The 25,701-nt window shown below is 34.0% G+C and overlaps 1 protein-coding gene across 2 annotated transcripts; it reads left to right on the top strand.

Moving 5' to 3' along the window:
- The first annotated feature begins 1,600 nt into the window (after positions 1-1,600).
- Positions 1,601-10,199, top strand: LOC141678204 (SH3 domain-containing protein 3). 2 transcript variants are annotated; one of them, XM_074484472.1, is made up of 10 exons: positions 1,601-1,826; positions 3,530-3,652; positions 6,605-6,674; positions 6,864-7,009; positions 8,281-8,382; positions 8,457-8,654; positions 8,728-8,790; positions 8,895-8,984; positions 9,668-9,742; positions 9,860-10,199. In XM_074484472.1, exons 1-10 carry the CDS (start codon positions 1,767-1,769, stop codon positions 9,977-9,979), a joined length of 1,047 nt encoding a protein of 348 aa, XP_074340573.1. In that variant the 5' UTR covers positions 1,601-1,766; the 3' UTR covers positions 9,980-10,199. The 2 variants fall into 2 exon arrangements, with proteins under 2 accessions (XP_074340573.1, XP_074340572.1); XM_074484471.1 differs by having other exon boundaries at positions 3,524-3,652.
- Positions 10,200-25,701: the final 15,502 nt, after the last annotated feature.

Below are 25,701 nucleotides of genomic sequence, written 5' to 3'. Positions count from 1 at the left end.
CGATCAGAGTCCTGATCGAAATCGATCAGGAATCCTGGTCGATTTCGCATAGATCCTGATCGAAGATCCCATCGACCAGAATGTTACTTCCTGAGCTAGTTCGATCAGGATCCTGATCGAAATCGGTCAGGAATCCTGATCGATTTTTTATACATCCTGATCGATTTTTTATACATCCTGATCGATTTTTTATACATCCTGATCGATTTTAAGGCAGAAATTAGGGAAAAATCCAGAAATTAAGGATAAATCCCAGAATATTAGGGAAAAATCCAGAAATTAAGGATAAATCCCAGAATATTAGGGGAAAATCTAGAAATTAAGGATAAATCCCAGAAAATTAGGATAAATCCCAGAAAATTAGGGAAAAATCCAGAAATTAAGGATAAATCCCAGAAAATTAGGGAAAAATCCAGAAATTAAGGATAAATCCCAGAAAATTAGGGAAAAATCCAGAAATTAAGGATAAATCCCAGAAAATTAGGGAAAAACCCAGAAATTAAGGGAAAAATCCAGAAAATTAGGGATAAATCCCAGAAAATTAGGGAAAAATCCAGAAATAAAGGAAAAATCGTTGTAAATGTGTAGGTCGCTCCACACTTTACACAAAAACGAAACTCTGTAAGGGAATGAATAGACTTAACTTTTGCGAAACCTAATCAATGTTTCCCAAAAGTTGGGGGGCAAATGATAGGGATAAATAAATCCTGATTGTATAAATAAATATTGCAAGGTGTGGGCTGCTAGGCCCAATAAGAAGATGTATGACATTCAGACCAAGAAGGTCAACACATTGATCATGCCTGATGGACCAGAGTTGAGCTACGAAATACGAGAGCAGCCATTAAAGGCCTTGAGCTCCCGAATCTTAGTAATAAATACAAGAAATAATAACCTTAGTTTTTTATGCATAATAGATGGAAATAGTATAACATTATATTACATTACCGTGAATTTAATTTTGTAAGAGTGTAAGAAATAATAATATATTAAACATGATTTGACAAGTCGGGTTGCAAACGGACATAATTAGTTGATAAATTCCGTAAACTTGACATGACTTAGACTTAGGTGGGAGTGCCGTTGAAAATGTTGTACTGCGAGAAAATATATATAATTAGGTTGTCACGTCCACTTGATGTCACGTCCACTTGATCTTAACTCCGAAATTGATTTGCACCCAAATTGACTTACTAAACTTTTACTTTAAAATCTCTCTTGAGTTTGTATTTTGGTTGTGAGTTTAATGGTCAAGTAATCAACCGAAAAAGGAAATTAAGACTAATTTTTTTTATTAATGAACTTGTTTGATTCGAGCTACGACTCAAATAAAAAAATTGTAAGCAACTCGAGCTGAGCTTATTGGTTAAGGAATTTGAGTTTGAACATAAGAAATTGATTCATAAAGTTGTTCGAGTTTAAATCAAACTATATAAAAAATTATTGAGTAGATTCCATATATTTTACAAGGTCAAGTGACGTCCTGAAAACAGGTCATCATAAGTTCAATTTTACCTTCGGTAATACAAATGGGCTTGGGTTGTGAGCCCAATACAAAACTTTATGAAAACATAACTGGGTCAAAAAACATCAACTTAACTCAACAACAGCATGAGTTGTACTTGTACTACTTTTCTCGGTTATACAACTCTAGATACTTGTCGGATCTGACAACATTATTAACCACTTACAGATCTTACCCGAATCGAAATTCACACATATATAGATACATTTGTCTTCAAACTAAAGAGTTTTAGATACCTAAAATGGATGCTTTAAGGAAACAAGCTAGCAAGCTAAGAGAACAAGTTGCCAAACAACAACAGGTTACCCATTTCACTTTTGTTTATGTTCTTCATTTTTTTTTGAATTTTTCTAGTGAAATGTGAAATTTATGTTGTTTCTCCTTTGTTTTGTTGTTTCGAGAATTCGGTTTATTTGGTACTGTAAATTAAAGTAATGAGTATCATTTAGCATCATTTTGTAAGATTTTAGAGTTTTTTGTTAGGATAATTGGGTTTATTTTGTACTGTGAATTAAAGTAAAATTTAGCATCATTTTGTAAGGTTTTAGAGTTTTTTTGTTTCGAGAATTGGGTTTATTTTGTTTTCTAATACAAGTGTCTTGAAACCAAGGAAATTAATTTAATGCATAATAGTAGCAAGACCATATGAAATGAGTGCCTTTGAACTGACAACTTCTTGTAAAAATTTGGTATACATATGAAATCAGGGCCGGGCTGCATATGTGTTCCTTGGTCCGGCCATTATATATATGTAAAACACAATGGACTACTGTGGACCTAGACCTGGTGATGAAAATAGGCAATGTGGAACTATGATTCAGTATAACGGATCTTAATGTGGACTATTGTTAACATTGTTGTCTTGTAAAACAAGGCCATTTATAATTATAATATATTGTAGTTCTTTGTTTAAATTGTTGTTTGTAAGCCTACTCTCTGCTGAACTAATTGTACATCATTTAGAGGTTATAATATAATGTAATCCAGAGTTTTAAATTTGAAATTCATGATGTATAATTAGCGACGAGGCTGCTGGGCACATATTCTTCGAGGTACCTTTTGCAGGAACAAGCTTGAATCCATTGTATTAGTATGACTTAGGTTGTTACAACATTACGCATGGAGTGCCTGCATTTGCTTGATGGCTGACAATTCGAAAGTAAATTTTACTGACAGATCGACAGAGCAAAAGAGTTTGATATCATAGTAGATAATTACAGAGTCCCTACCATAATGTCAACAGGAAAATAACATACAGGCTTGCCATTGAGTGTTCCATTTTTCTTTCAAAGTATCTTACTCATAACTAAATTAATCATGTAATAACTTATAAGATATGAAAAATGTATCAAAAAGATAATATGATTTACAAGAGTACTTGCAAATTTGAAACAAGTAACTAAAATGAATACCTGTATTTTCATTTCAAATTAAAACTAGTTTCACTTTTAATTTTAACGTGAACAAAAAAGATTAAACAGTAATCGTGTACATATGAACTTCTTAGTCCAGTCGTACGTTCCTAGAAAACCTTATCTTCATATGTTATCCAAAGGAGTGGAAAAACTTCGGGTCATGAATTATTAGACTTCAGCGTTTCCATGGTGATGGCCTGCTGCAATATGTTATAATCACTGCAGTTGGTACAAGGCCATGCCGTTTTTGTAGTTTTATGTATAAGAAGGCATCTGCAACTTAAGGCATGGCATCCTTGACTTGCTGAAAGTCTCATCAGATTGTTCATCACTGGATATGTTTCTTAGCTATAAAAATAAAATAAAATATTACCGCAGCTGGGAGTCGAAACCGGATCAATCATGGGTCACCAATCAGCGACTAGGCGAATAATAAACCAGTACTACTACGGAACTTGTTGATGAATTTGCAGAAGTGTATTTATGTAACTATAACAAATCAATTGACCTTGGGCTCAAATTACATGCAAAATTGGAATGTTGTATGCTTTTCATCCTTTACTTACTAATGTTAATGCTTTAGTTTCAGGCTGTAATAAAGCAATTTAGTGCAAGTGGTTATGAAAGCTCAGATGTCATGGTTATTGATGAAGTTGAGTTGCACAGACATCAGCATTTGGAAAAGCTGTACAGGTCTACTCGTTCTGGAAAGGTGAAAATAATAAAACTGTCTATATTACCTGAATGTTATATACATCCGTAGGTTCGAGCAAAAGCTTGTGTGTGTTTAATTACTTATGTTTGTTTATATGAAAGCAGAACGAACTTATTTTATAGGATCATTTAAATAAATTTATTTGGTCTATGTAAAACAAATACTTTGTGCTATAGAGCATGGGTTTCTCGGCGATGCACAATCTACGACATCTGTTAAGCCATTTTCTTGTTGATCTGTAGAATTTCACGGCAAAGGGTTATTGGGTGCAACCTTTTGGCAAAGGCTATACTTTGTTAAAAATGTTCAGATGACCACAGTTGCTGTGGATAATCTTAGTTAGGCATGCCTCTTTTTGTTTGTTTAAGGATGGGGTATGGAGGTTTCAAACCATGAACATGGAAAAGGATACACCTTTACCAGCAGGCTATTCCTTGATCCTCAACTTCATACTATGATATTTTCTGTAAATATATTAAGGGATCTTTTAAGTTGGTACTAGTGTCTATCATTATTTTGTATTAAATCGTTTTATATTAACTAATTATTGTTAGATGCATTCATATAAATCTCCGTGGCCCAAGTTTAATGAAGATCTTCATATTGATCGAGACTTATCGGTACATCAATGACTGTCCTTCTAGAAAGTCATTACCTTTTAGGGATATTCGGCTTGAAGGAAGTTTACTAGGAATGTGGAAAGGTTTAAAAAGGCCCTTCTGTTGTTCCATCAGCCTTCAGGGAGTGCATTTTTGAGATTTAACTATAAACTGAAGTAGATATCTTTTAAGGGGTTAAAAAGATTCTTTTTGATTCTAATTAGTTGCTATTTCGTTTTCTCTTCAGCTATAGATGGTCACCGACTCATCTAGAAATTTAGCTTTTATCTATGGACTAATGGACCGTTGCAAGCCTCATAACTCGTGGTGAATCATGAGCGCATGTGCATGTATAGCTAAAAAGTCACTTTTGAAGTCAAGAATTAATTATTATTTCAACTGTAATGTCGAATATTAACTGTCACAAGTGATTATCTGTTGTGTTCTGGAGCAAGATCGAAGTGTTCTCATTTAGCAATAATAAGTTGCTCTGTGCATATAGAGAAGTACATGCGACTTTATTTATTATTAACAGAGTCACAGCTCTCTTGTTGGATCTTAATAAATTGTAAGAAGAATATAAGAAACTACAAATGTGGAGGTTTAAAAAATGTTACACCAACAGCCCTTGTACTTTCATCTATATGCCTAGTTCCTTGTTGACTTCCCAACAATACCTTCTCCCTCAGGGCATGTTTTCAGCCAGTGAATACGCTTGGCTCACTTTCGGAATATGCGAGTCCTATAAATATTAAAGGTGCAATTTTCCCAATTGCTTTCTACTAAGCTTCCTTATCACAGGTATGCAGTACTTCCCTGCTTCTAGCAATGCTGTTGGTGCTGTAAAGCCTCTGTTCTCTTTACACATACCAAACAGAACTCTTGGGGTTTTTACTTATAATATGAAATTTTATAATGAAGAGGAAGAATTTTAATTATCAATACGTACAATATGTGCTGCAGGGCATTGGATTATATTCCATCCTTGTATTTTTGTCCATCCTGAAATAAGCAAGAAGTTTTAAGCCTTGACTAGGAAAAACGATTTCTGTCTAGTGAAAACTGAAAACTTAATTGAGAAGGTCACTCATAATTCCCTGACTTAAGTCTGTAGTTTCTTGAGAAACACAACCACATATTAAGTATGCAACTACGTCGCTGGTGTACATCTTTTGTGATAGAGACTTGGGACCTAAACAGCACACATCTTTGGGGTTAAATGGCTAAAACAACCCTTAGTTATGGCCCAACTCGCAGTTCGGTCACCGAACTCAAAAACCTTACAATCAGTGACTGAAGTAGATGAATTTGCAATCTATTAATTGAGCTTACAATAAACTTTTATGCCCATTAACTCTATTCCTCTTTAAACAATCATTAAGTTAACACCATAAGATTCGAACCCAGCTGGCACGTATTAATTAGTTGCTGTAAAGACGATGTTAAATGGCCAATTGGTCATTGAACTAAAGATGAACTTGCATGTAGGTCACTGATCTTAAGGATTTAAATTATATATTATCTTTATCTTGCTTGTCGACTTGTTGATGAATAGTTGGACCTCCATCAACTCGAATCGACTTGCCGCTGTGACAACCATGTCACAAACAGTTATTTACCCTTTTCTTCTCGACTGATAAGGAAAATATTACAAGATAATATTGACGACTTCCTTTACCAGTGAGGGGATTCCTGTAATAAGTAGCTCTTGGTTCTGTAGAGTTTAGAACATCAAGTCTGGACTTGAGATTCTAAATTCAATTAGGCAAGTTCATAGATCTGATCTGATTATAGTCTACACAGACTTTCGGTTGCAAGCTCCAAAATTAACTAGAGGATTAGCAATAGTACTACTAAACTAATTAATTAAGCTTTTTGCACAAGAGAATTTTTAGGTGACAAGTCAGTCTAGCTTAAATGAAACACTTTAGGTAGTTCTACAACATTAAGGCCACTATCAAATGTATTATGTACCCAATAGACATTGATCACTATATAATATACTATGACCTTGTATTTAGGTGGTTTATACCCCTAATGTAGCATCTTTATGCTAACTGGTTAATAAAATCTATGTTTACTTACGAAAACTAATTTAATCCATTTAGCCAAATCAATTTTGGTGTCTTTACACCAGTATTGTATTGTTCTAGCTACTGTTAGTATCACAATATTTACAGTTACAATTTTTTTTCTCTGTAAATGACCACTCCCATATCTCTTAATTTATATAATTTGTGGGTGTCAATCTCTTTTTGCCATTCTAAGACATTATTGATTGGCTTGTGTGTTCTTTATATTTGTGTGAATCCTGTACAGCTAATAAATATGATTCTTCCCTTCTTATCAGGATTTTCAAAGGGATATTGTTAAGGCAGCAGAGGCATTTACAGCCGTTGGGTATAAACATATAGAAGCCGGTAAGAAGTGAACTGGCAGTCTCTCGTATAGGTTATACTTGTACACTGTGTAGGGACTTGGTTGAACTACATCATAAGATCTTGTAAAGTATAAATGTATTTTAGACACTACTGCTTGATGGTAGTTGTTATCTCTTTTTCCTTTATGGTAACGTTTGGGACGTAAAGTATGTGTATCATGCATTCTAGGAACCAAATTGTCAGAGGATTGTTGTAGATATGGATCTGAGAACATCAATGATGAGATTTTATCCAAGGCCGCATCTATATATGGTGATGCTCGTAGACATGTGGAAAAGGAACAAGAAGACTTCAACAGAATGATTTTTTCACAGGTTAATTTTCTAAACAGCTTATTTGGGCCAGGTCTACGGATTTATTTTGCTTTTTTGGGTTTAGTACCCTGATAATAGCCCATAGGTTTGCTAATGTCTACTTTTTCTGGATCTTGCAGTATATGTATCAGATTAACTTTAGGAAGTCATCAGAAATCCGTGATAGCTTTACATTTTGTAGCTATTTTTTGTGTAGATAGTAGCTACTGTATTGAGTGATAAAAACACAATTCTAGATCAAAGAAAACTGAGTTGTGGATGTGGTCCTTGCTTGATTTTATCGAAATAAGAGATAAAAGATAGATGTGATCACTTTAATGACCACTTTAACCTTAAATATAATCTTCTCTCTCAAGCCTTCCATCTGGGTCGGGACTTGGCACAACTTATTCACTTCCCTCACAAGATATCAATTTGTTAGGATTTAATTTTATGATTCCATCAAGTGCATTCTAATCTAGAAGATGCTAATACACGTGGAGAATACATTTTAAATTGACTATGAACATGACTTGTGTGTAAGCCCTATTATTCCATGAACAGTACCACACATTGAAGACATCAGATATCTAGTTGCTTTTGTCTGAATGTCCGTGCAGTTGTGAGATTGAATCGGAAGATAAGTTCTGGTTTTGTACACTAGCACTCATAAAGTAGCAGAGTATAATCTAATTTTTTTCTTGAGAATTCAGCTTCCTGACTAGGATGTGATGTATAATAATTTCTAGAAAAAAACCTGTGTATCATTTGGCGAAATATGATCCGAGTTATTTATCATTTTTGCCTATAAATGCCAATTGTTAAAACGAGTTCCAAACTTGACAGCTTTGGATTTTATACAATTAATTCCACTTTATATTCTTACAATTAAATTAAAAAATGTGAACACCTCTATTAGGTAACTAATTTTAGCATTGTGAATCTTATTTGAGGGGTATTCACATGTTTTTTATTATATTAAAGATTTTCACAAGGTCCATATGAAGATGACGTCAGTGATCTGTGATTGCTTAAGAAAGTTTAAATATATTACAAATTGAAGACCACTGTCGTATTTCGGTCTTAGCAAGAAATTTATCATATTTTTTACCAGTCATCCTCTAGTTACTTGAAGAATTAACTTTGCTTACTGTTTTATATGATAAACCTTCCTTACCAAATTGCTGTGTCTGGTATGTTCTGTTCATGTACTTAAGAATGGTAAACCCATCTATTTCTGATTTTGAATATTAACAAACCCCTTTTCCGTGTAATTTTCCTGACCATTTTAGATATTAGAACCCTTGAGATCAATGATAAATGGGGCCCCTTTGGAAGATGCTCGCCATCTTGCACAGCGGTATAGTCGAATGAGACAAGAAGCAGAGACTCAGGTAATCAGATAGAAACTTTTCCTTCATTTTGTCTCATTTCTGGTTTTCCTGAATGACCAATAATAAGCAAACAGGCTGCAGAGGTTGCCAGAAGGCAAGCACGAGTGCGTGAAGCTCCTATTGCTGAAAATGTGACAAAGCTGCATGCTTCTGAAGCCAAAATGCAGGAACTTAAAGGAAACATGGCCGTACTAGGAAAAGAGGCATCAGCTGCATTGGCTGCAGTTGAATCCCAGCAACAAAGACTGACATTCCAAAGGCTTGTTGCACTGGTAATTCTGCATTTATCATCTTGAACAATTTTAATGCATATTATAACTTGTGATGATTATTTTATTTTTTTAGATTGAAGGAGAATTGGCTTATCACGAGAGAGTAGCTGCAATTCTTCGTGAAATTGAAACTGAGGTGTGTGATTGCATCTATCTGTGTACAACTGTACATATCATAAGAAAGCATCGGACACATCAATTACCATATAAATCTGCCATGTTGTTTGAATTCTGGTGCAGATTGTCTCAGAGAAACAGCGGAAAGAGTCTGCTCCTCCTGTAATTGCAGCTAATCTTTTCTCTGGAAAAACAAAGTACTTTTTGGCTGAGGTATCTTTAAAAGCACAATTGTTTTTTTTTCCTTTTTGATAGAATTGGTGATCATCAGGATATGTTTGCATCTAGAATGGGTGGATTTATTATTCTCAGCTCTTCCCCTCTCCGGTTTCATTAAGTAGCATTAGTATGTTTTTGGTAGAATTTTAATGTATCCTAATCTTCGACACCATTTTGATGTATTGTCAACATTCTGCTGGTGAATAACCTAGTAAAATGCACACAACCATGTATGGAATATGATTTTTTAGCTTTTAGATGGTAAAAAAAAAGTGGGTGACGAACTGATGATTAATCCTTAAATCGTAACAACTTGCTTTTAAAATTTAATGGTAACTTTTAATTTGACAATAGTACTTTCCGATAGCCCAATATTCAAACAGTACATTGAATTTATATAAAAAAAATTAATCTACTCCCTCGTACATGGATGATGGTTAGTAATGTGGACTAGCACAATAATAAATATAGTGGAAATTCACATCATTTTGAAAATTTAGGATATCACATGTGAACTTAGTGCAGAGCCATACGTGTTCCTATTTTTGGAATGTAAGGAATATATCTTTGCAAAAAGTTTACCTTGATTTGATGGCAAGGATTATACAACATTATTCACAGGGCACCTTTTTGTACATTGTACAAGACTTCTAATTATTGGATTGTGCAACCCGCAGGCAACACATGCCTTCGATGCTACATCAGAGAAGGAACTGAGTTTGTCTATAGGGGACTATGTTGTTGTACGAAAGGTAAAATCTTCAGAAAAATCTTATATACCCTCTTAATTCTCTTTTGTTTTACATGTCTTAAATTAATCTTGAGATGCATAAAGCATTTAAATGGATAAATATTATGTGTTTGTTCAGGTTAGTTCATCGGGTTGGTCAGAAGGAGAATGCAGAGGTCGAGCTGGCTGGTTTCCATCAGCATATGTGGATAAACGAGAGAGGCTTCCGACAACTAATGATTCTTCTGAAGTTTATTGAGTTCATTACATTGTTTTGCAAGTAGTTTACATATTATTTACAGTTGCTATGTTCTCTTTGCATAAATAAAAACCTTTAGCCGAGTCTATAAAACACTTCATACCAATGTGCAGATATTTTTTCATATAAATTTTACAATCCTGTTGAATCTATAAACTATTGCTACTAAGATTAGGTACAGTATCAATGGTTCAGAATTTATGTATTTTCCTTTTACTTCCATAGCTTGTAATTTTTTGTCATCTGTATCCCCGAGGTTCGTCGGTATACTTCCTGGAAATTTGCTACGGAGTTGCTATTTTAAGGAAGTTATTAGTAAGAATACAAACTCGCAAAGCAACTTTTCTCAGATATTCTAAAAATACCATTGTTTCCAAACTTATTTAAGACTCTACTATGCTGATTAAGGTTTGCAACAAATTATAACTAAATACGATTTTCTAATATGGTTTTCAGCCAAAAGCAGCGAAATGCAATTTTAAATAAATAAATAAGCTGTTTTTTTTATTGTAGATAAAGTTAATTTTGGTGGGATTTAGTTGTCTTTGATTGTAAAGTCATATTTTTAATGATTCTAAAAAAATCATTTTGTTTTTACAAAAAAGCAAGTAAAATTACTATTCTTAGAAAAGCTTATTTATTTTTAATAAAACCCCAGTCCTAAATACCAACTCCCCTGCCTAGGGCTGCAAATGGGCACAACATTTCGTGGATAAAACTCGGGATCGGTTAGTTTTTTTGAATGAGCCAATCATGAACATCATTTTCAGCTCAGTTATTAAACTTGACTCAGTTCGTTTAAAAAAATATAAAGCTCGGCTCAATCTTGACTCAACTCTGTGTTCGTTTGTAGCTCAATCCCTACCGCACACTACCCAGACATGGGGTACAAAAATTGACAACGTGTCTATGCTCGAAGACAACGTGTCTATGCTCGAAGTAGCCGCATCTGGTATCTGACGGGCTTCCATCAACTTTGAGCGATGAAAAATTCCAATCTCTTATTCTTTTTATTATTTATAATTCATTTCTTGTTTTTAATATGTTCCTAATTTATTTGAATTTTGTTTAATTTTTTTTTTATAAAAGTTTGGTTTTTATTTTAGTTTGTTTGGTGTTCATCATGTGCGGTATTACAAATCTTGGAGATTTTCATGATAATATGATTGTTATAGCAAATATTAATTTTTGGGGTTCAATTGTCTAAAATATCCACATACACGAATACAACACAAAATACCTACAAAACACGCATCTAGTATTGACGTATACACTTTCATAAAAATAAACAAAGTGTACGCATGATCAATATACATATTCATTTTTTATTTTTTAGTGAATACGCATTTCAATAAAAAAAGTGAATACGCATGTTCAATATGCGTATTTGAATACGCATACTTCGTGGGTATTTTAGCGGCATTCACGTATTTGAATATTTTGAGCAGTTTAAATATAAAAATAGTGTATTTTGATCATTTTATTTAGTAATAAGGTTTTTATAATGATGCATTTATCGTTGAATACTCAAAATAACAGTTAGAAGATTATATACCATGTACACATAGGGGTGAAAACGGGACGAATAGGTACAAACAGTAGTAATATCAGATTCAGATCGAATTTAAAAATACTCGTTCGAATTTGGTTCGGATTCGAATAAAATTCTCACTCTATGCTCATATTCGACTCAAATTCGAATATAGATATTCGTATATGATTCTATTCGACTAGATTATGTACCAAATTACTTGTTTTTCTATACTCGGATTCAAAATCGTCTAAAATAATACTAAAAAATTAAGAATACTCGAATAAATAAGTACAAAACTAAGACGTAATCATTTTGTAGAATATAATTTTAATATATATGCATAACATGTAATATATATTATGAACATAATTAATGAAATCAAATCGAATATCTTTAATACATCCATATTTAAGTACTATGAAATTATTCGAACTACTCTATAAAAATATGACCGAATACCAGAATGACGAGATTCGACTCGATATTCGTTCGAATTTTAAAGGAGGATTCAAATACACTCATTTTATATAAGAATACGAACTAGATTCGTTATTAACGAGTCGAACCAGGATTCAAACCCGGATTACTCAGATTCGTTTTCAGCCCTATGTAGATATCTCTTCAAAAAATCGCTTGGTTGACTATCTAAGAAAAAAGAATTCAACAACGATATGATTATGCATTTATTTAGAGGGGTGTATTCACTCAAGATTAAAGGTTTTTTAGGATTTTTGAAATCAAGAGATATTCAATTTGGGTTTTAAAAAGTCCTTTAAAATATGAATGTATTTAATATGAATCGTAAAAATTCTTTTAAAATCTGAGTATGTTCAAATTAAATTTTCAAAAGTTTATTAAAATATTGTGGTATTAAATTTGGATTTTGAAAAATCCATTAAAAACTGATAGTATTGAAAAGTCCCAGATTTTTTTTATTTGATAAATAGGTGGATTTTGATGAATTTTCTAGTACAAATTTTATCATTTAAAATCTCTTTACATTCTATGAGATTTTGATGAATTTTCCAAATCACTTTCTTTCCCGAGCTTGAGCTGCACTTCTCTCATTTTTGACTCAGGAAGCTTCTGTTCAATCTTCTCATGCAACTCTTTCTTAACAGCCTCAACTGCATTTTTCATGTCATCCACATCTTGAGTCTGTTTGAAATTTTGAATCTTGTGTAGTTGGAGAGACTCAAGATGGGCTTCTAGCAGAACTTTGGGGCTGGCATCTGTAGTGGCTTGAATGGTTGACTGAGTTTGACTGATTAGTTTGAACATTGTTGATGTGAAATGATGGTAGCTGCAATCCTTACTGAGCATCCAATCTGGAGTTTGTGTAGAAGAACTAGGGACTTCATCTCCCCCTAAGGTGGTGCCAACTTTATCATCAAAATCATCCTGAAACTCAGAATCACCATGAGCTCCAAAGTTTGAATCCACTATCATCAGCTGTAGGAGGTAGAGATGACAAAGCACCCTTAGCCCTTTGCATAGATGCTGTTGTGTGCACTAGATTGAGTGTCCTTTCAGCCTCCTCATTGCCCTGAACAACCAATGTTTGGTAGGCTGTAACAGGGTGAGTAAATGTCTCAGCATCTAGAAAAATTGAATCTATAACAACTCTGTATTCTTGCTGATATAGTCTTTTCCTTTCAGCCTCATTGACATTCATTGACTCACTTGCAATGGCTTCCAAGTACCAACCTTATCTCTCATGTACCTGCCTTTCTCTCATTTTCTCTCTTTTCTTGCATCAAGGGCTCCCCTTGGCTCACCACCCTCACACCCTCACCTTTACCATCTAAGGCGGGACTCCTCTCACTTTCTTTTTCCATGCTGGAAGAAATAGTATGCATAGATTCACTCTTTTCCTCTCCTTTTTCCTGAGAGCAACCCAACCTCTCACTCAAATCACTCCCTTCCCTCAAACCTAAGAATGATTAGACAACTACTAAGTCATCTGCACTTGTGATATATTTTGAAATTTCAAGTGGTGCAGTGACATTCAACGGATGTGAAATATCCATTGAAAGTATAGTTGGAATTATCAACGGATGACTGCTGTGAGGCATATCCGTTGAAAGACAATCACTGATCAACGGATGATGGATATTCGTTGAAAAAATAGAAGAAAAAAGAATAGAAGTTAAAAATATTGTTGAGTTTATGCAGATTGATTTAGGATTTTATTGCACAGACTCTCCGATAGTTTGTGAAAGTATTGAAAAATTATCCAACAAATCATCAATAAGATGATGATCACTTGTTTGAGATTTTGGCTCCTCCATGAATTTGAGAGATGGAGAATCAGGAATTGATATGTTTATCATATCCACATCCAGAGAATTTGTTAGAGAAGTTTGTGTGTGTTGTGTTTCGATTACGAGAGAATTTGGCTGTGACTCCACATTTATTGGAGCCACATCAATCTGACTTTGAGATGGTTCGGTAACTGAGTTTTTGACTGCACTTGGCAATGTGTGCGCATCATGTGACTCCCCCATAGGTTTAACCTTCTTCTTTCTTATATAAGTTTGTGTTTGGTCAGTGTCCCTACCCCTATTATTCTGTTCTCTTGGAGGAGAGCTTGTTTCAATAGTTGCGCCCTTTTGAGAGGATGCAGCTAAAAATGAGGTTATTTCCTTTTGAACTATAGTCTTTTGGGAGACTATAGTGTGGCTAGTTTGGGTGATACTTGCCTCACATGCCTTATCCTTGTGGTTTCTTTGATTTTCACCCCTTCCCTCACCATGCACACTCCCCTCAGGAATTGTGGTAGTTTTTACAACTGGTGTCTTTGAGAGACAATAGAGGTTGGTTTCTTAGACTTTGATTTTGAACATTTTGGTTTAGTGGCTTTGGAAGGCATCTGTTTGGTCACTGTCATATATGTCATAGCCACATTTGAAGTCAAAGAATCTATAGATTAGGAAGAGATAAGAGCAGAAATAGTTACCTAATTCACCTGTGGTGACTTTCAACGGATAATTCTTATCCGTTGAATTCCATCAGTATTTATCCTTAGCAAATCCTGATTTTGGTGTCAGAATTTGTCAACTTGCAAATCCTGATTTTGGTGTTAGGATTTGATAACTTGCAAATACTTTAATAAAATCAAACTTATTTCTGGTTGCATTTCAAATTGCATAGACATAAAAATGAATTAAAAATAATTAACTCACTTACCAACCTAGAAAAAGTTGATCCATCAAGTGGCTTGGTAAAGATGTATGTAAGTTGCTGTTCACTTGTAACAAAATGAAGTTCCACAGTACCATTCATAACATGATCTCTTATGAAGTTGTATTTTATGTCAATGTGCTTTATCCTTGAATGTTGCACAGGACTTTCAGTATTGGCAATGGCACTTGTGTTGTCACAAAAAATTGGAATCTTGTCCACATGTAGACCATAATCCAATAGTTTGTTTCTCATCCATAGAATCTGTGCACAACAAATACCAGGAACAATATATTCAGCCTCAGCTATGGAAATAAAAACTGAATTTTGTTTCTTACTAAACTAGGACACAAGCTTGTTTCCTAGAAACTAACATGTGCCAGTTGTGCTTTTCCTGTCTATTTTGCACCCTGCATAATCTGCATCTGAATAACTAATTAGATCAAAGCCAGAATCTCTAGGGTACCAAATTCCAAGTTTTGTGTACCCTTGAGATATCTGAAAATTCTCTTAATAGCTACTAAATGAGATTCTCTAAGATCAGCCTGAAATCTGGCACAAAGACAAGTAGCAAACACTATATCTGGCCTCCTAGCTGTCAAATAAAAAAGTGAGCCAACCATGCCTCTATAGTTTGAAATGTCCACAGACTTTTCAGTAGTATTCAATTCAAGTTTGGTGGCAGTGGTCGTGGGAGTTTTTGCAGATGTGCAATCCATTAGGTCAAACTTCTTTAAAAGATCATGAATATATTTGGTTTCACTAATAAATATTCCATCACTAACTTTCTTAACTTGTAAACCAAGAAATTAAGTTAGTTCTCCCATCATGCTCATTTCATATTAACTTTGCATCAATTTGGTAAACTTTTTACAAAGTTTCTCATCCGTAGAGCCAAATATAATGTCATCTACATAAATCTGAACAAGTATACTGGAGCCATTAACATTTCTAAAGAAAAGAGTTTTATCAACAGTACCCCTTGTGAAATGATTTTCTAAAAGGAACTTTAACAAAGTATCAACCAGGCTCTAGGTGATTGCTTCAATCCATAATGTGCTTTCAAATGATAGTAGACATAATCTGGAAACTTGAGGTCTTCAAAACCTGGAGGCTGACTGATGATTTTCTAAAAGGAACTTTGACAAAGTAGCATAACAGGCTGTAGGTGCTTGCTTTAATCCATAAAGTTCTTTCAAAAGATAGTAGACATAATCTGGAAAGTTGGGGTCTCCAAAACCTGGAGGCTGACTGACATAGAATTTCTCCTCCAAATCTCCATTTAGAAATGCACTTTTGACATCCATCTGATAGACTTTGAAATTGGCATGGGCTGCATAGGCTAGAAAGATTCTGATTGCTTCAAGTCTTGCCACTGGAGCAAATGTTTCATCAAAATCTATTCATTCTTGTTGACAGTAGCTTTTAGCAGCCAATCTAGCTTTGTTCCTTATGACTATGCCATTCTCATCCATCTTGTTTCTGAATACCCATTTGGTGTCAATAGAATTCTTACCTTTAGTTTTGGGTACCAGCTTCCATATGTTATTCCTTTCAAATTGGTTTAACTCTTCTTTCATAGCTAAAACTCAATCAGGATCCAACAAAGCTTCTTCTACCTTCTTTGGCTCTTCTTTTGATAAAAAGCTGCTATATAGACATTCATCTTGAGTTACTTTTCTTGTTTGCACTCTTGAAGATGCATCACCAATAATTAATTCAAATGGGTGATCTCTAGTCCATTTTCTTTATTGTGATAGATTAGCTCTAGATGAAGAGGCCTCATAGTTATCTTAATGTGTGACAGAGTTTTGATTTGAAGAAACTCCCCCTGAGTTTGTGGATCTTTGATTTGAGGTTGGGTTTCTTCCAATATGTGACCTAGAGTGACTTTCAACTCCTATTGAGGGTTCAATAGATGCTGAATTTTTCCTTTCGACAGATGATACAATTTGTATTTCAATGGATGATGCACCATGTCTTTCAACGGATGTCGTACTTGATCTTTCGACGGATACAACATTTTATCTTTCGACGGATGTAGAATCTTGTGCTTCATTTGTTGTTGATTTTTCTGCATATTCCGTAGTAGTCTTTCTTGATCACTTTAATCATCACTGTCATCACAATTCATCTCAACATTGTCAAATTTGAGAATTTCATGGAAACCTTTATCTTGTAGTCGTTCAATAATCGTATCATCAAATACAATATGTACAAATTCATAACAATGTTGGTTCTTATATTGTAGACTCTATATGCTTTTCCAAAAGCATATCCAACAAAGATACCTTCATCAGCTTTGGCATCAAAACCTTCCATGTTGATCAGTTTGATTCCTTAGAATATAACACTTGTATCCAAAGACATGAAGAAAGTTCAGTGTTGGATTCCTACTCTTTAATAATTGATAAGGAGTCATGCATTTTGCTTAATTAACCAAAGAAATATTATGAGTGTAGCATGTAGTATTGACAGGTTCAGTCCAAAAATAAGTTGGTAACTTTGATTCCTCTAGCATGGTTCTTGCAGCTTCAATTATAGATCTATTCTTTATTTCCACCACTCCATTTTGTTGTCGAGTCCTTGATGCTAAAAACTCATGCATGATCCCATTTTCTTCACATAATAACCTCATTACAGTATTCTTGAACTCAGTTCCATTGTCACTCCTAATTCTTCTAACTTTGAGATTAGGATGATTGTTGACTTGCCTTATATGATTGATAATGATTTCACTAGCTTCATCTTTAGATTTAAGAAAATATGTCCAAGAGAACATTGAGAAATTATCCACAATCACTAGGAAATATCTCTTCTTTGAAATTGATAACACATTGACTTGTCCAAACAAATCCACGTGCAACAGTTGTAGTGGTTCTTTAATTGTAGATCCAAGCTTCCTTTTTAATGATGCTTTAATTTGTTTTCCTTTTTGACAAGCATCACACAATCGATCCTTTGAGAACTCAACTTGAGGAATGTCTCTTACTAGGTCTATCCTGACTAATTCATTCATAGTCTTAAAGTTCAAATGAGACAGCTTCTTGTACCATAGCCAAATTTCATCTTGACTTGCTTTGCTGAAAAAATAAGTAATAGAATCTGCAATAGATGAGCTGAAGTCATCTAGATACACATTTCCTTTTCTCACTCTAGTGAAAACCACTTTGTTATTTTTCTTGTTTGTAACAACATAGGCTTCAGAATTAAAAGTTATAGAGTTGCCTTTATCACATAGCTGCCTGACACTCAAAAGATTTTGTTTGAGTCCATCAACTAGGCAACTTCTTCAATGATGACATTCTCTCTTGAAATCAAGTCATATCCCATAATATACCCTTTTCTATCATCTCCAAAGGTAATGCTTGGGCCAACTCTCTCCTTGAACTTAGTGAGCAGGGTAGAATCTCCAGTCATGTGCCTTGAGCAACCACTATCTAAATAACAAAGATTTTTTTTGTTTCCCTGCACACATCAAAATCAAACCAAGTTGATTTTGGTACCCAAGTTTTTTTGGGTCCTACCATGTTAGCCTTTTTCTTAGATTTCTTAGGCTTCCACCATCAGACTTGGGTGATTGAGGATCAACCTTAGTCTTAGGGGATTGACTGTGAATCCCTTGATCAATTTTAGAATTATCATGCATATTTTGATTAACATGATATGACATAGATTGTGCAAACATGTTATTCCAATAAGGCATGTTAAATGAAATTTGAGGCATATTAAATGCAACATAATAAGGATTGTGTGCAAATGACATATTAGCGAATTGTGCATTCAAATTTTGTGCAGGCATAATAGGCATGGCATTCATTGGTAATGTGGGCATGTTGAGAAGTGAGGGAGGTGCAAACATGGGAGTAGGCATAACAAATTTGTAATTAACAGACAAATGATTAACACTACCACACTTTACACAAGTCTTTCTAGGTACATATTTATCAGGTGTGTTGTTGTTATGTTTGTTAATTCCTACTTTCCCATTCATATTGTTTTTCCTCTTAAAATCTGCCTTGACCTCAATTTTCTCTAATCTGTCATTCAACTGCTTCATTGACAGATGCCTCACATTTACTCTCTTTGTATCCTTGATTTGACTTGATTCTCCTATAACAAAGTTCTTAGAAACTGATCCATATTTCTTATTCAGCTTAGCTAGCTTGGATTTGATAATTGGCTTCTTTTCCATCAACGAATGTGCATCCTTGTCTTTCAACGTATATTTACTTTCAGCTTTCGACGGATAAGCTTCATCATCCGTTGATTCCACATCCGTTGAGAAGCCGTCAACCAAAATAGGGTCCAGTTTCTTCTTGTCCTTTTTTCAGGCTTCTTCACAGAAAAACTCAATTCCTTGAACTTTGGCAATTTGGGCACTTACATTCCTCGATGATTTCCAAGCCTTGATCACCTCTTTCTCACGTTCAAGCAGCTTTCTTAAGATTTACTCTTTCTTCAAAGATTTAGTCAGTTCATCCTTTGTAATCTTGCACTATATTTTTAGTTTCTCAAACTTAATAAATTGAGTTTCTAACATAGTATTTCTCTAACTTAAAAACAGATTATCATCTTTAATTCTTGTGTTTTCTTTAGTGAGTGATTTAAGTGTAACACGCAAGTGATATAATTCTGTGGACATATCATTTAAGGCATCATTACACTCATCTTTAGAGAGGTGTGCTAGGTTTATAGTGATTACCTGATTGCTTGAGGAACTGACCTCTGCTTCATCTGATTTGACCATTAGAGCTAGGTTGACATAGCTTGTTTCTTCATCTTCATCTTCCCCATTTGATGCCCAATCATTTTCCCGAGTCATGAAAGCCTTTTACTTTTGTTTGAGTAATTTAAAGTATTTCTTTTTATAATCTACTGGCTCAAACCTCTTTTTCTCAGAGTTAGACTTTCTACATTCATTGGAAAAATGACCACTCAAGCCACACTTGAAACATTTGAATTTTGACTTGTCCACCATGTTTCTGTTTGGCTTGGTTGCTCCAAAATTCTTTTTGAATTTGAGCTTGGAAAATCTTCTTGATAGGAAAGCCAGATGCTCATCTATATCCTCCATTTCATCCTGACTAGGATAATCTTCATTCTCAGCCATTAGCCCTTTCCCTTTGCCTTCACAAACACTTGTGTTTGGTGCAGATTTAACAGCTTCAACCCTCAACTCTTTTCCTCTCTCTTGTTCAGCTACTAATGCAACAGATCCACCATTCTTTCTTCCTTTCTCCAACAACTCATCCTGCTCCATTTCGAGCTCGTAGGTTTTAAAGATACCATACAGTCTCTCTAGAGTAAAATCTTTATAATCTTGAGAATTTCTGAGAGAGACTATCATTGGCTTCCATTCTTTTGGTAGAGACCTCAGGAATTTCAGATATGAATATTTAGTTTGGTAGATCCTCCCATACAACTTTGAACAATTCAGTAGTTTTTGAAATATACTGAAAATGTCACTCAGTGAGTCACCATCTTCAAAATGGAAATGTTCATATTGTTGTATTAGGAGTTGCATCTTGTTTTCTCTGACTTGCTCAGTTCCCTCACATAGCACTTGAATTTGGTCCCAAATTTCCTTAGAAGTATTGCTGTTAATAACATTGCCAAACATATCTCTATCAAGACCATTAAATAGAATATTTATCGCCTTTTTATCTTTATGAACTTGCTCAATGTCTTCATCTGACCATTCTGACCTTGATTTTGGGACTGTTTGCTCATTTCCAACAGCTCCTTCAACATCTATTACAGTCCTGCGAGGAACATGAGGTCCATTTCTTATGTAGTCAACATATCTTTCATCTTGAGAGAGTAGATGAAGGTGTATCTTCACTTTCGAGTGATGATAGTTGTCTTTATCCAGAAGCGGGGTCTTCACTCCAATATCCTTTCTACTCATGTTGTTAGTTTGTTTTGATCTTTAAACTCTTAGTGTGTCAAGAAATTTCTCTGATACCAATTGTTATTCCCTAACAATCTAACAACAGAATTACATAAGGGGGGGTTGAACGGAATTCTGGTTTTTTTGGAATATTTTTTTAAAAAAACTCTTTTCAATATACATAACTGTGAATGAATATGCAGTAGTGCGGATTAAAAGAATTCAAGTATTCAAACACAAAGTAAATAAATAAGACTGTTTAAAAACTTTCGGGTGGATTGATCTTTCCATCAGAGATATATATAAAGATTTGAGAACTCTGTAATGCAAGAATGCACAAAGCTGCTTATAAGTGTTTTTACAAAGATGAACAGAGAGAATTCCTAACAGATGTAGCTTTTTCTATTTCTCTGTTCAAATTTCTTGCTTAACTGCTTGCTACCCTTGTGTCAATCCATGAAGGGCTCACTTAGATAAAGATCCGTAGGGAACCATTATTTAAAAAAATTAAATACATTATTTATTTTATTTTTCATCATATATAGTTACAAATTTTAATTATCAAATTAAAAATGAAGTTGTACAATTTTTTATTTAAAAAATCACTGAAATTTGATGAAATAATTTAAAGTAATTCTATAGTAGATTCACAGTAAAATCACACTTATCCAAAATTATTCCATAGTAGACTCAAATTTAAAATCAATTTTTTTTTCAAATTTCAATTGTTAAACATTTTATTATATTTAAATATTATTATTATTCAATAGTAGCAATGAATTTGATAAATTTTATAATAGAATAAAGTGTTCTCTACAGTATTTGTGTATTGTTGAGCTGCAAATGAACAAAGCCGTTCGTGAAAAAAACTCGGGATCGGCTCGTTTAAGTGAACCCGGCTCAGCTCATTTTCTTAAACGAGCCGATCGCGAACATAAAATCAAGCTCAGATAATTAAACGAGCCGAGCCGAGTTTTTTGTATGTTCGGCTCGGACTCGGCTCGTTTAGCTCGGACTCGGCACGAACTCGGTAACTCGAATAAAATTTATATATATAATAAATAATAAATATATCCTATTACTTGTATAAATATTTTAAATTTTTTTAATTAAAATTTAATACTTATTTTAAAGTAAAATGATTAATGTTGTGCAAGACATGCCTGTACTTTAACAAGACTAAGTCAAATTGACAACCCTAAGTAAGTTGTATTGTAATCTTAGTTTACATTTTGTATTGTAACATTAAAGTCTGTAAAAATGTCAAAGAGCAGACTGGAGTCTTTTTTCTTTGAACAATATCAAGCCTAAGAATTCTATCTAGAAGAAGATCAAGAAGATCATGCCTCAGAAAAATTATGAAGAAGCTTGGAGTTGAATAAATCTATTTTGGGAAAAATGTTCTAAGTCAAGATCTGAACAAGTCACAAATTTAGTGTTATAGAGAAGTCATTCGAGAACTCCGGAATGACTTATAGGGAACTCAGAGATATCGACAAGCCAAATTGAAGACATGAAGATTGGAGATATCGACAAGTCATTTCTTCACTAGAGAACTCAGAGTTATCGACAAGTCAACATTCATTAGAGAACTCTGAGTTATCGATAAGTCAAATTCCACTAGAGATCTCAGATATATCGATAAGCCAAAATTCACTAGAGAACTCTGAGTTATCGACAAGTCAAATTTGACTAGAAAACTCTGAGTTATCGATAAGTCAATAAGCCACTAGAGAACTCAGAGATATCGATAAGTCAAAGTGAAGATATGAAGACTAGAGATCTCGACAAGCCAAATTCTCTTATAGAGAACTCAGAGACCTCTACAAGTCAAACTTACGATGGAGTACTAGAGATCTCGATAAGCCAATATACTTATCGAGATGTCAAGTTCTCTATAGACCAAACTGGAGATCTCGAGGTAAAATCTCAAAGTACAAAATTGCAGACCAGTTCAATATCCAAGATTTACAATCAACAAACAATCCAACCAGCTGGATTGACAAGTCTATAAAAAGAAGCTTGAAGAGTGTGCAAGATCAAGGGTAAAGATTAACTGACAAAGGAAGATCAAAGTTAACACAATATGCAAAGATATGCTAAGCTAGAAATGGAAGATATACTTTTCCTTAAATAGAAATGACAAGTGACAATTTACTAAAGTTAATAGCATGTCTTATTATACAGTGTGTAAACCAGCAGTTAACTAAATTATAAAGTTAACACTGGTCCTTTATTAGCTGTAATAATTTAGATCAGGAACTCTTGTATTCTCTCAAGAAAGAAGCTAAGCTCTTTATCAACAAAGAGCCTAAAAATTTTGTAGCAAAACATTCTTAATTTTAATATAAAATTAAGTGAGTTTTGAAAGATCTGTGTTCTTTATTATTACATGTTTAATTTCTATATGAACACATTTCACTACAACATTTGATTCACTTTGTTCACAACCACAAACAGTTCAAGAAAAGCATAAAAATACAAAAACACATTCACCCCCCTCTGTGTGTAATTTATTACCTAACAAGTGGTATAAGAGCAAAATCTGAAAGTAAACAGATTCAAGATCTTGGAAGAATGAATACACAGAAAATCAGTAGCATCAAAATTCCTACATTTGATAAAGATAAGTACACTCTTTGGAAAAAGAAAATGTTGATGTTTATCAGGATGACCAATCCACTCTATATTCAGATTCTCAAAAATGGGTCCTTCACTCCCATGGTTAGAGTTGAAGAATCAATAGATGGTGATATGGTCATTCCAGCTCATTAAGCTCCAAAAGACCCTTCTGAGTACATTGAGCTTGAAAAGGAGAAAGTTTCCCTGGATAGTGGCTTGCAACTAATATTGATAGAGTCACTTGACAATGTAATGTACAACAACATTGTCAACTGTGACACTGCCAAGCAAATCTAGGAAAAGATTGAAATACTCTGTTAGGGAACTGAAGAAGTTAGATCTAATCAAAAAAGGATACTGATTTCATAATATGAGGGTTTTATGGCCAAGCCAAAAGAAAGTATCAATGATGTGTTTGAAAGGTTCAATAAGCTGATAAATGACTTGCAGCTTCATGATAAATACTATGAAGCTGAAGAGGTGAACTTGAAGTTTTTGCTCACACTCCCTGATCATTTGGAACAGAAAATCTCAGCAATCAGAGAAGGGAGAGTCTAAGCAGGATAACACTGGAAGTTCTTTATGGAATCTTAAAAACTTATAAATTAGAAATGATTCAAAGAAAATCATTAAGAACAGGTCAAGGGCATGTTGTAGATGGTTCAAGTGCTCTAATTGTTAATGAAAGCCAGATCTCTATTGATAAACCAAGATCCCAGACTCCAGTTGCCTCAACAAGTGAGCAAAGAACTAATGATTCACAAGAACAAGTCATACTGGAATTAGAAGAAGATGAGTTCTACACCCTTGATGAACTTAATGAGCTAGATCAATCAATGGCCTATTTGGCAAGAAAATTTGTTATTCCCAAATAATGCAACTGGAAATTACAGAAGGGGGTTGGATGTAATTCTGGCTTCTTTTTCTGATTTTAAGAATGTTCTTACTTAATATATAACTGTGTTTGATTTTGCAAGAAGTGCGGAATAAAAGTAAAATTGAAATCAAAATACAAAGCACTAAAACATAAGGCCTTAAAACTTTCTGGTGGATTTGAACTTATCCACCAAAGTTATATATAAAGATGAGAACTCTGTAATGCTTGAATAACACACAGCTGCTTACAAGAGAACTTACAGAATTACAAAGAGATTCTTTACATATATAACTTTATCTATCTCTTTGAAAATAATGCTTACTCAGTTAGTTGTTCTACTTGCTACACTTGGTTTATATATCACCAAGATACATGATTAAAAGACAAACTAATAAGACAAAATGAATCTAGCCTAATATCATGCTTCTTCACTTCTCTTTCCAGCATCCTTGAATATCTTCAGTTTAGCATGGAAATGAAAATGCTTCTTTGTTCTCTAAATCCTGCTAACAGGCTGCCACATTTCAATTGCATACAATCAACGCATGTGACTGTCAAGTCACTATCAACTGCTCTTTTGAATTTGAACATCCGTTGAACTTCATTGAATCATCTGTTGAAACCGTGGATGATCATCCGTTGATACTTTGGCTGATCATACGTTGAAGCTTTCTAGATCATCCGTTGAAGCTTTATCTGAGCATCTATTGAAGCTTTGTAGATCATCCTTTGAGACTATTTTCTTGTCAGTTAACTCCATTTCATTTATACAAGATTTCAAGGCATCATCTATTTACAATTACCCAACCTCATATCAATCTAGTAGTCAACATGACTCAAATATTTCTCAAAGATCTAGTTCACCAAGCTATTTAAGTATGCAGAAATGTGCTACTAATCTTATTGTACATAAGCTACTCTTTCAACAGATGTTAAAATGATCATCCGTTGAAAGCTACAAATTACACTTAAATAAAATCTACTATGTATTTTGTTCAAGTTATCATCAAGTACACAACATATTCCTAACAATCTCCCCCAATTTATGTCTACTGGAATTGTAGCCATAAATTAAGAGAAACTTGATGATAACAAATCACAATATGAATACCAAATGTAATAGAGTAGATGATAATTACAAGTGCTGCAGTTTATTTGAAAATTGACCAAATTAAAGTGTGAAAAGAGTTCTCACAATCATTTTCAAGGTGCTCCTCTAGTCTGAGCATATGTGATCTATATCCTTGATTGTCTTGATTTCTTCCAAAGCTTCCTGTTGTTCTCTTCTATTTGATTTTGGAGTTGTCTATAAAATTTATGTTCTTCAGCATTTGATAAATCTAGCTTTTCTTGCATTTCCAATAGAGTCTCATTGCTTGAGATGCTCAATTGGTCATCCAGCCTGAAGAATCTCCCAACACCCTTTTCATCCATGAATTCCATCAGCCAGCAAGGCCTCAAGTGCACTGTTAGGTCACACACACACTGTAGAGGGGGTGAATACAGTGTATAGTACAATCAAATCGAACAGAAAACAAACTTTATTGAAACAATAAACTCTGTTACAATATGGAACTGTTACCTCTCAGTGATGAACAAATATCACGAGAGCT

This window comes from Apium graveolens, chromosome 8 (genome assembly GCF_009905375.1).
Source record: "Apium graveolens cultivar Ventura chromosome 8, ASM990537v1, whole genome shotgun sequence".
In the NCBI taxonomy this organism is placed as follows: domain Eukaryota; kingdom Viridiplantae; phylum Streptophyta; class Magnoliopsida; order Apiales; family Apiaceae; genus Apium; species Apium graveolens.
Note: the sequence above shows the minus strand (reverse complement) of the source record. Positions and strands in the feature narration are given on the sequence as shown.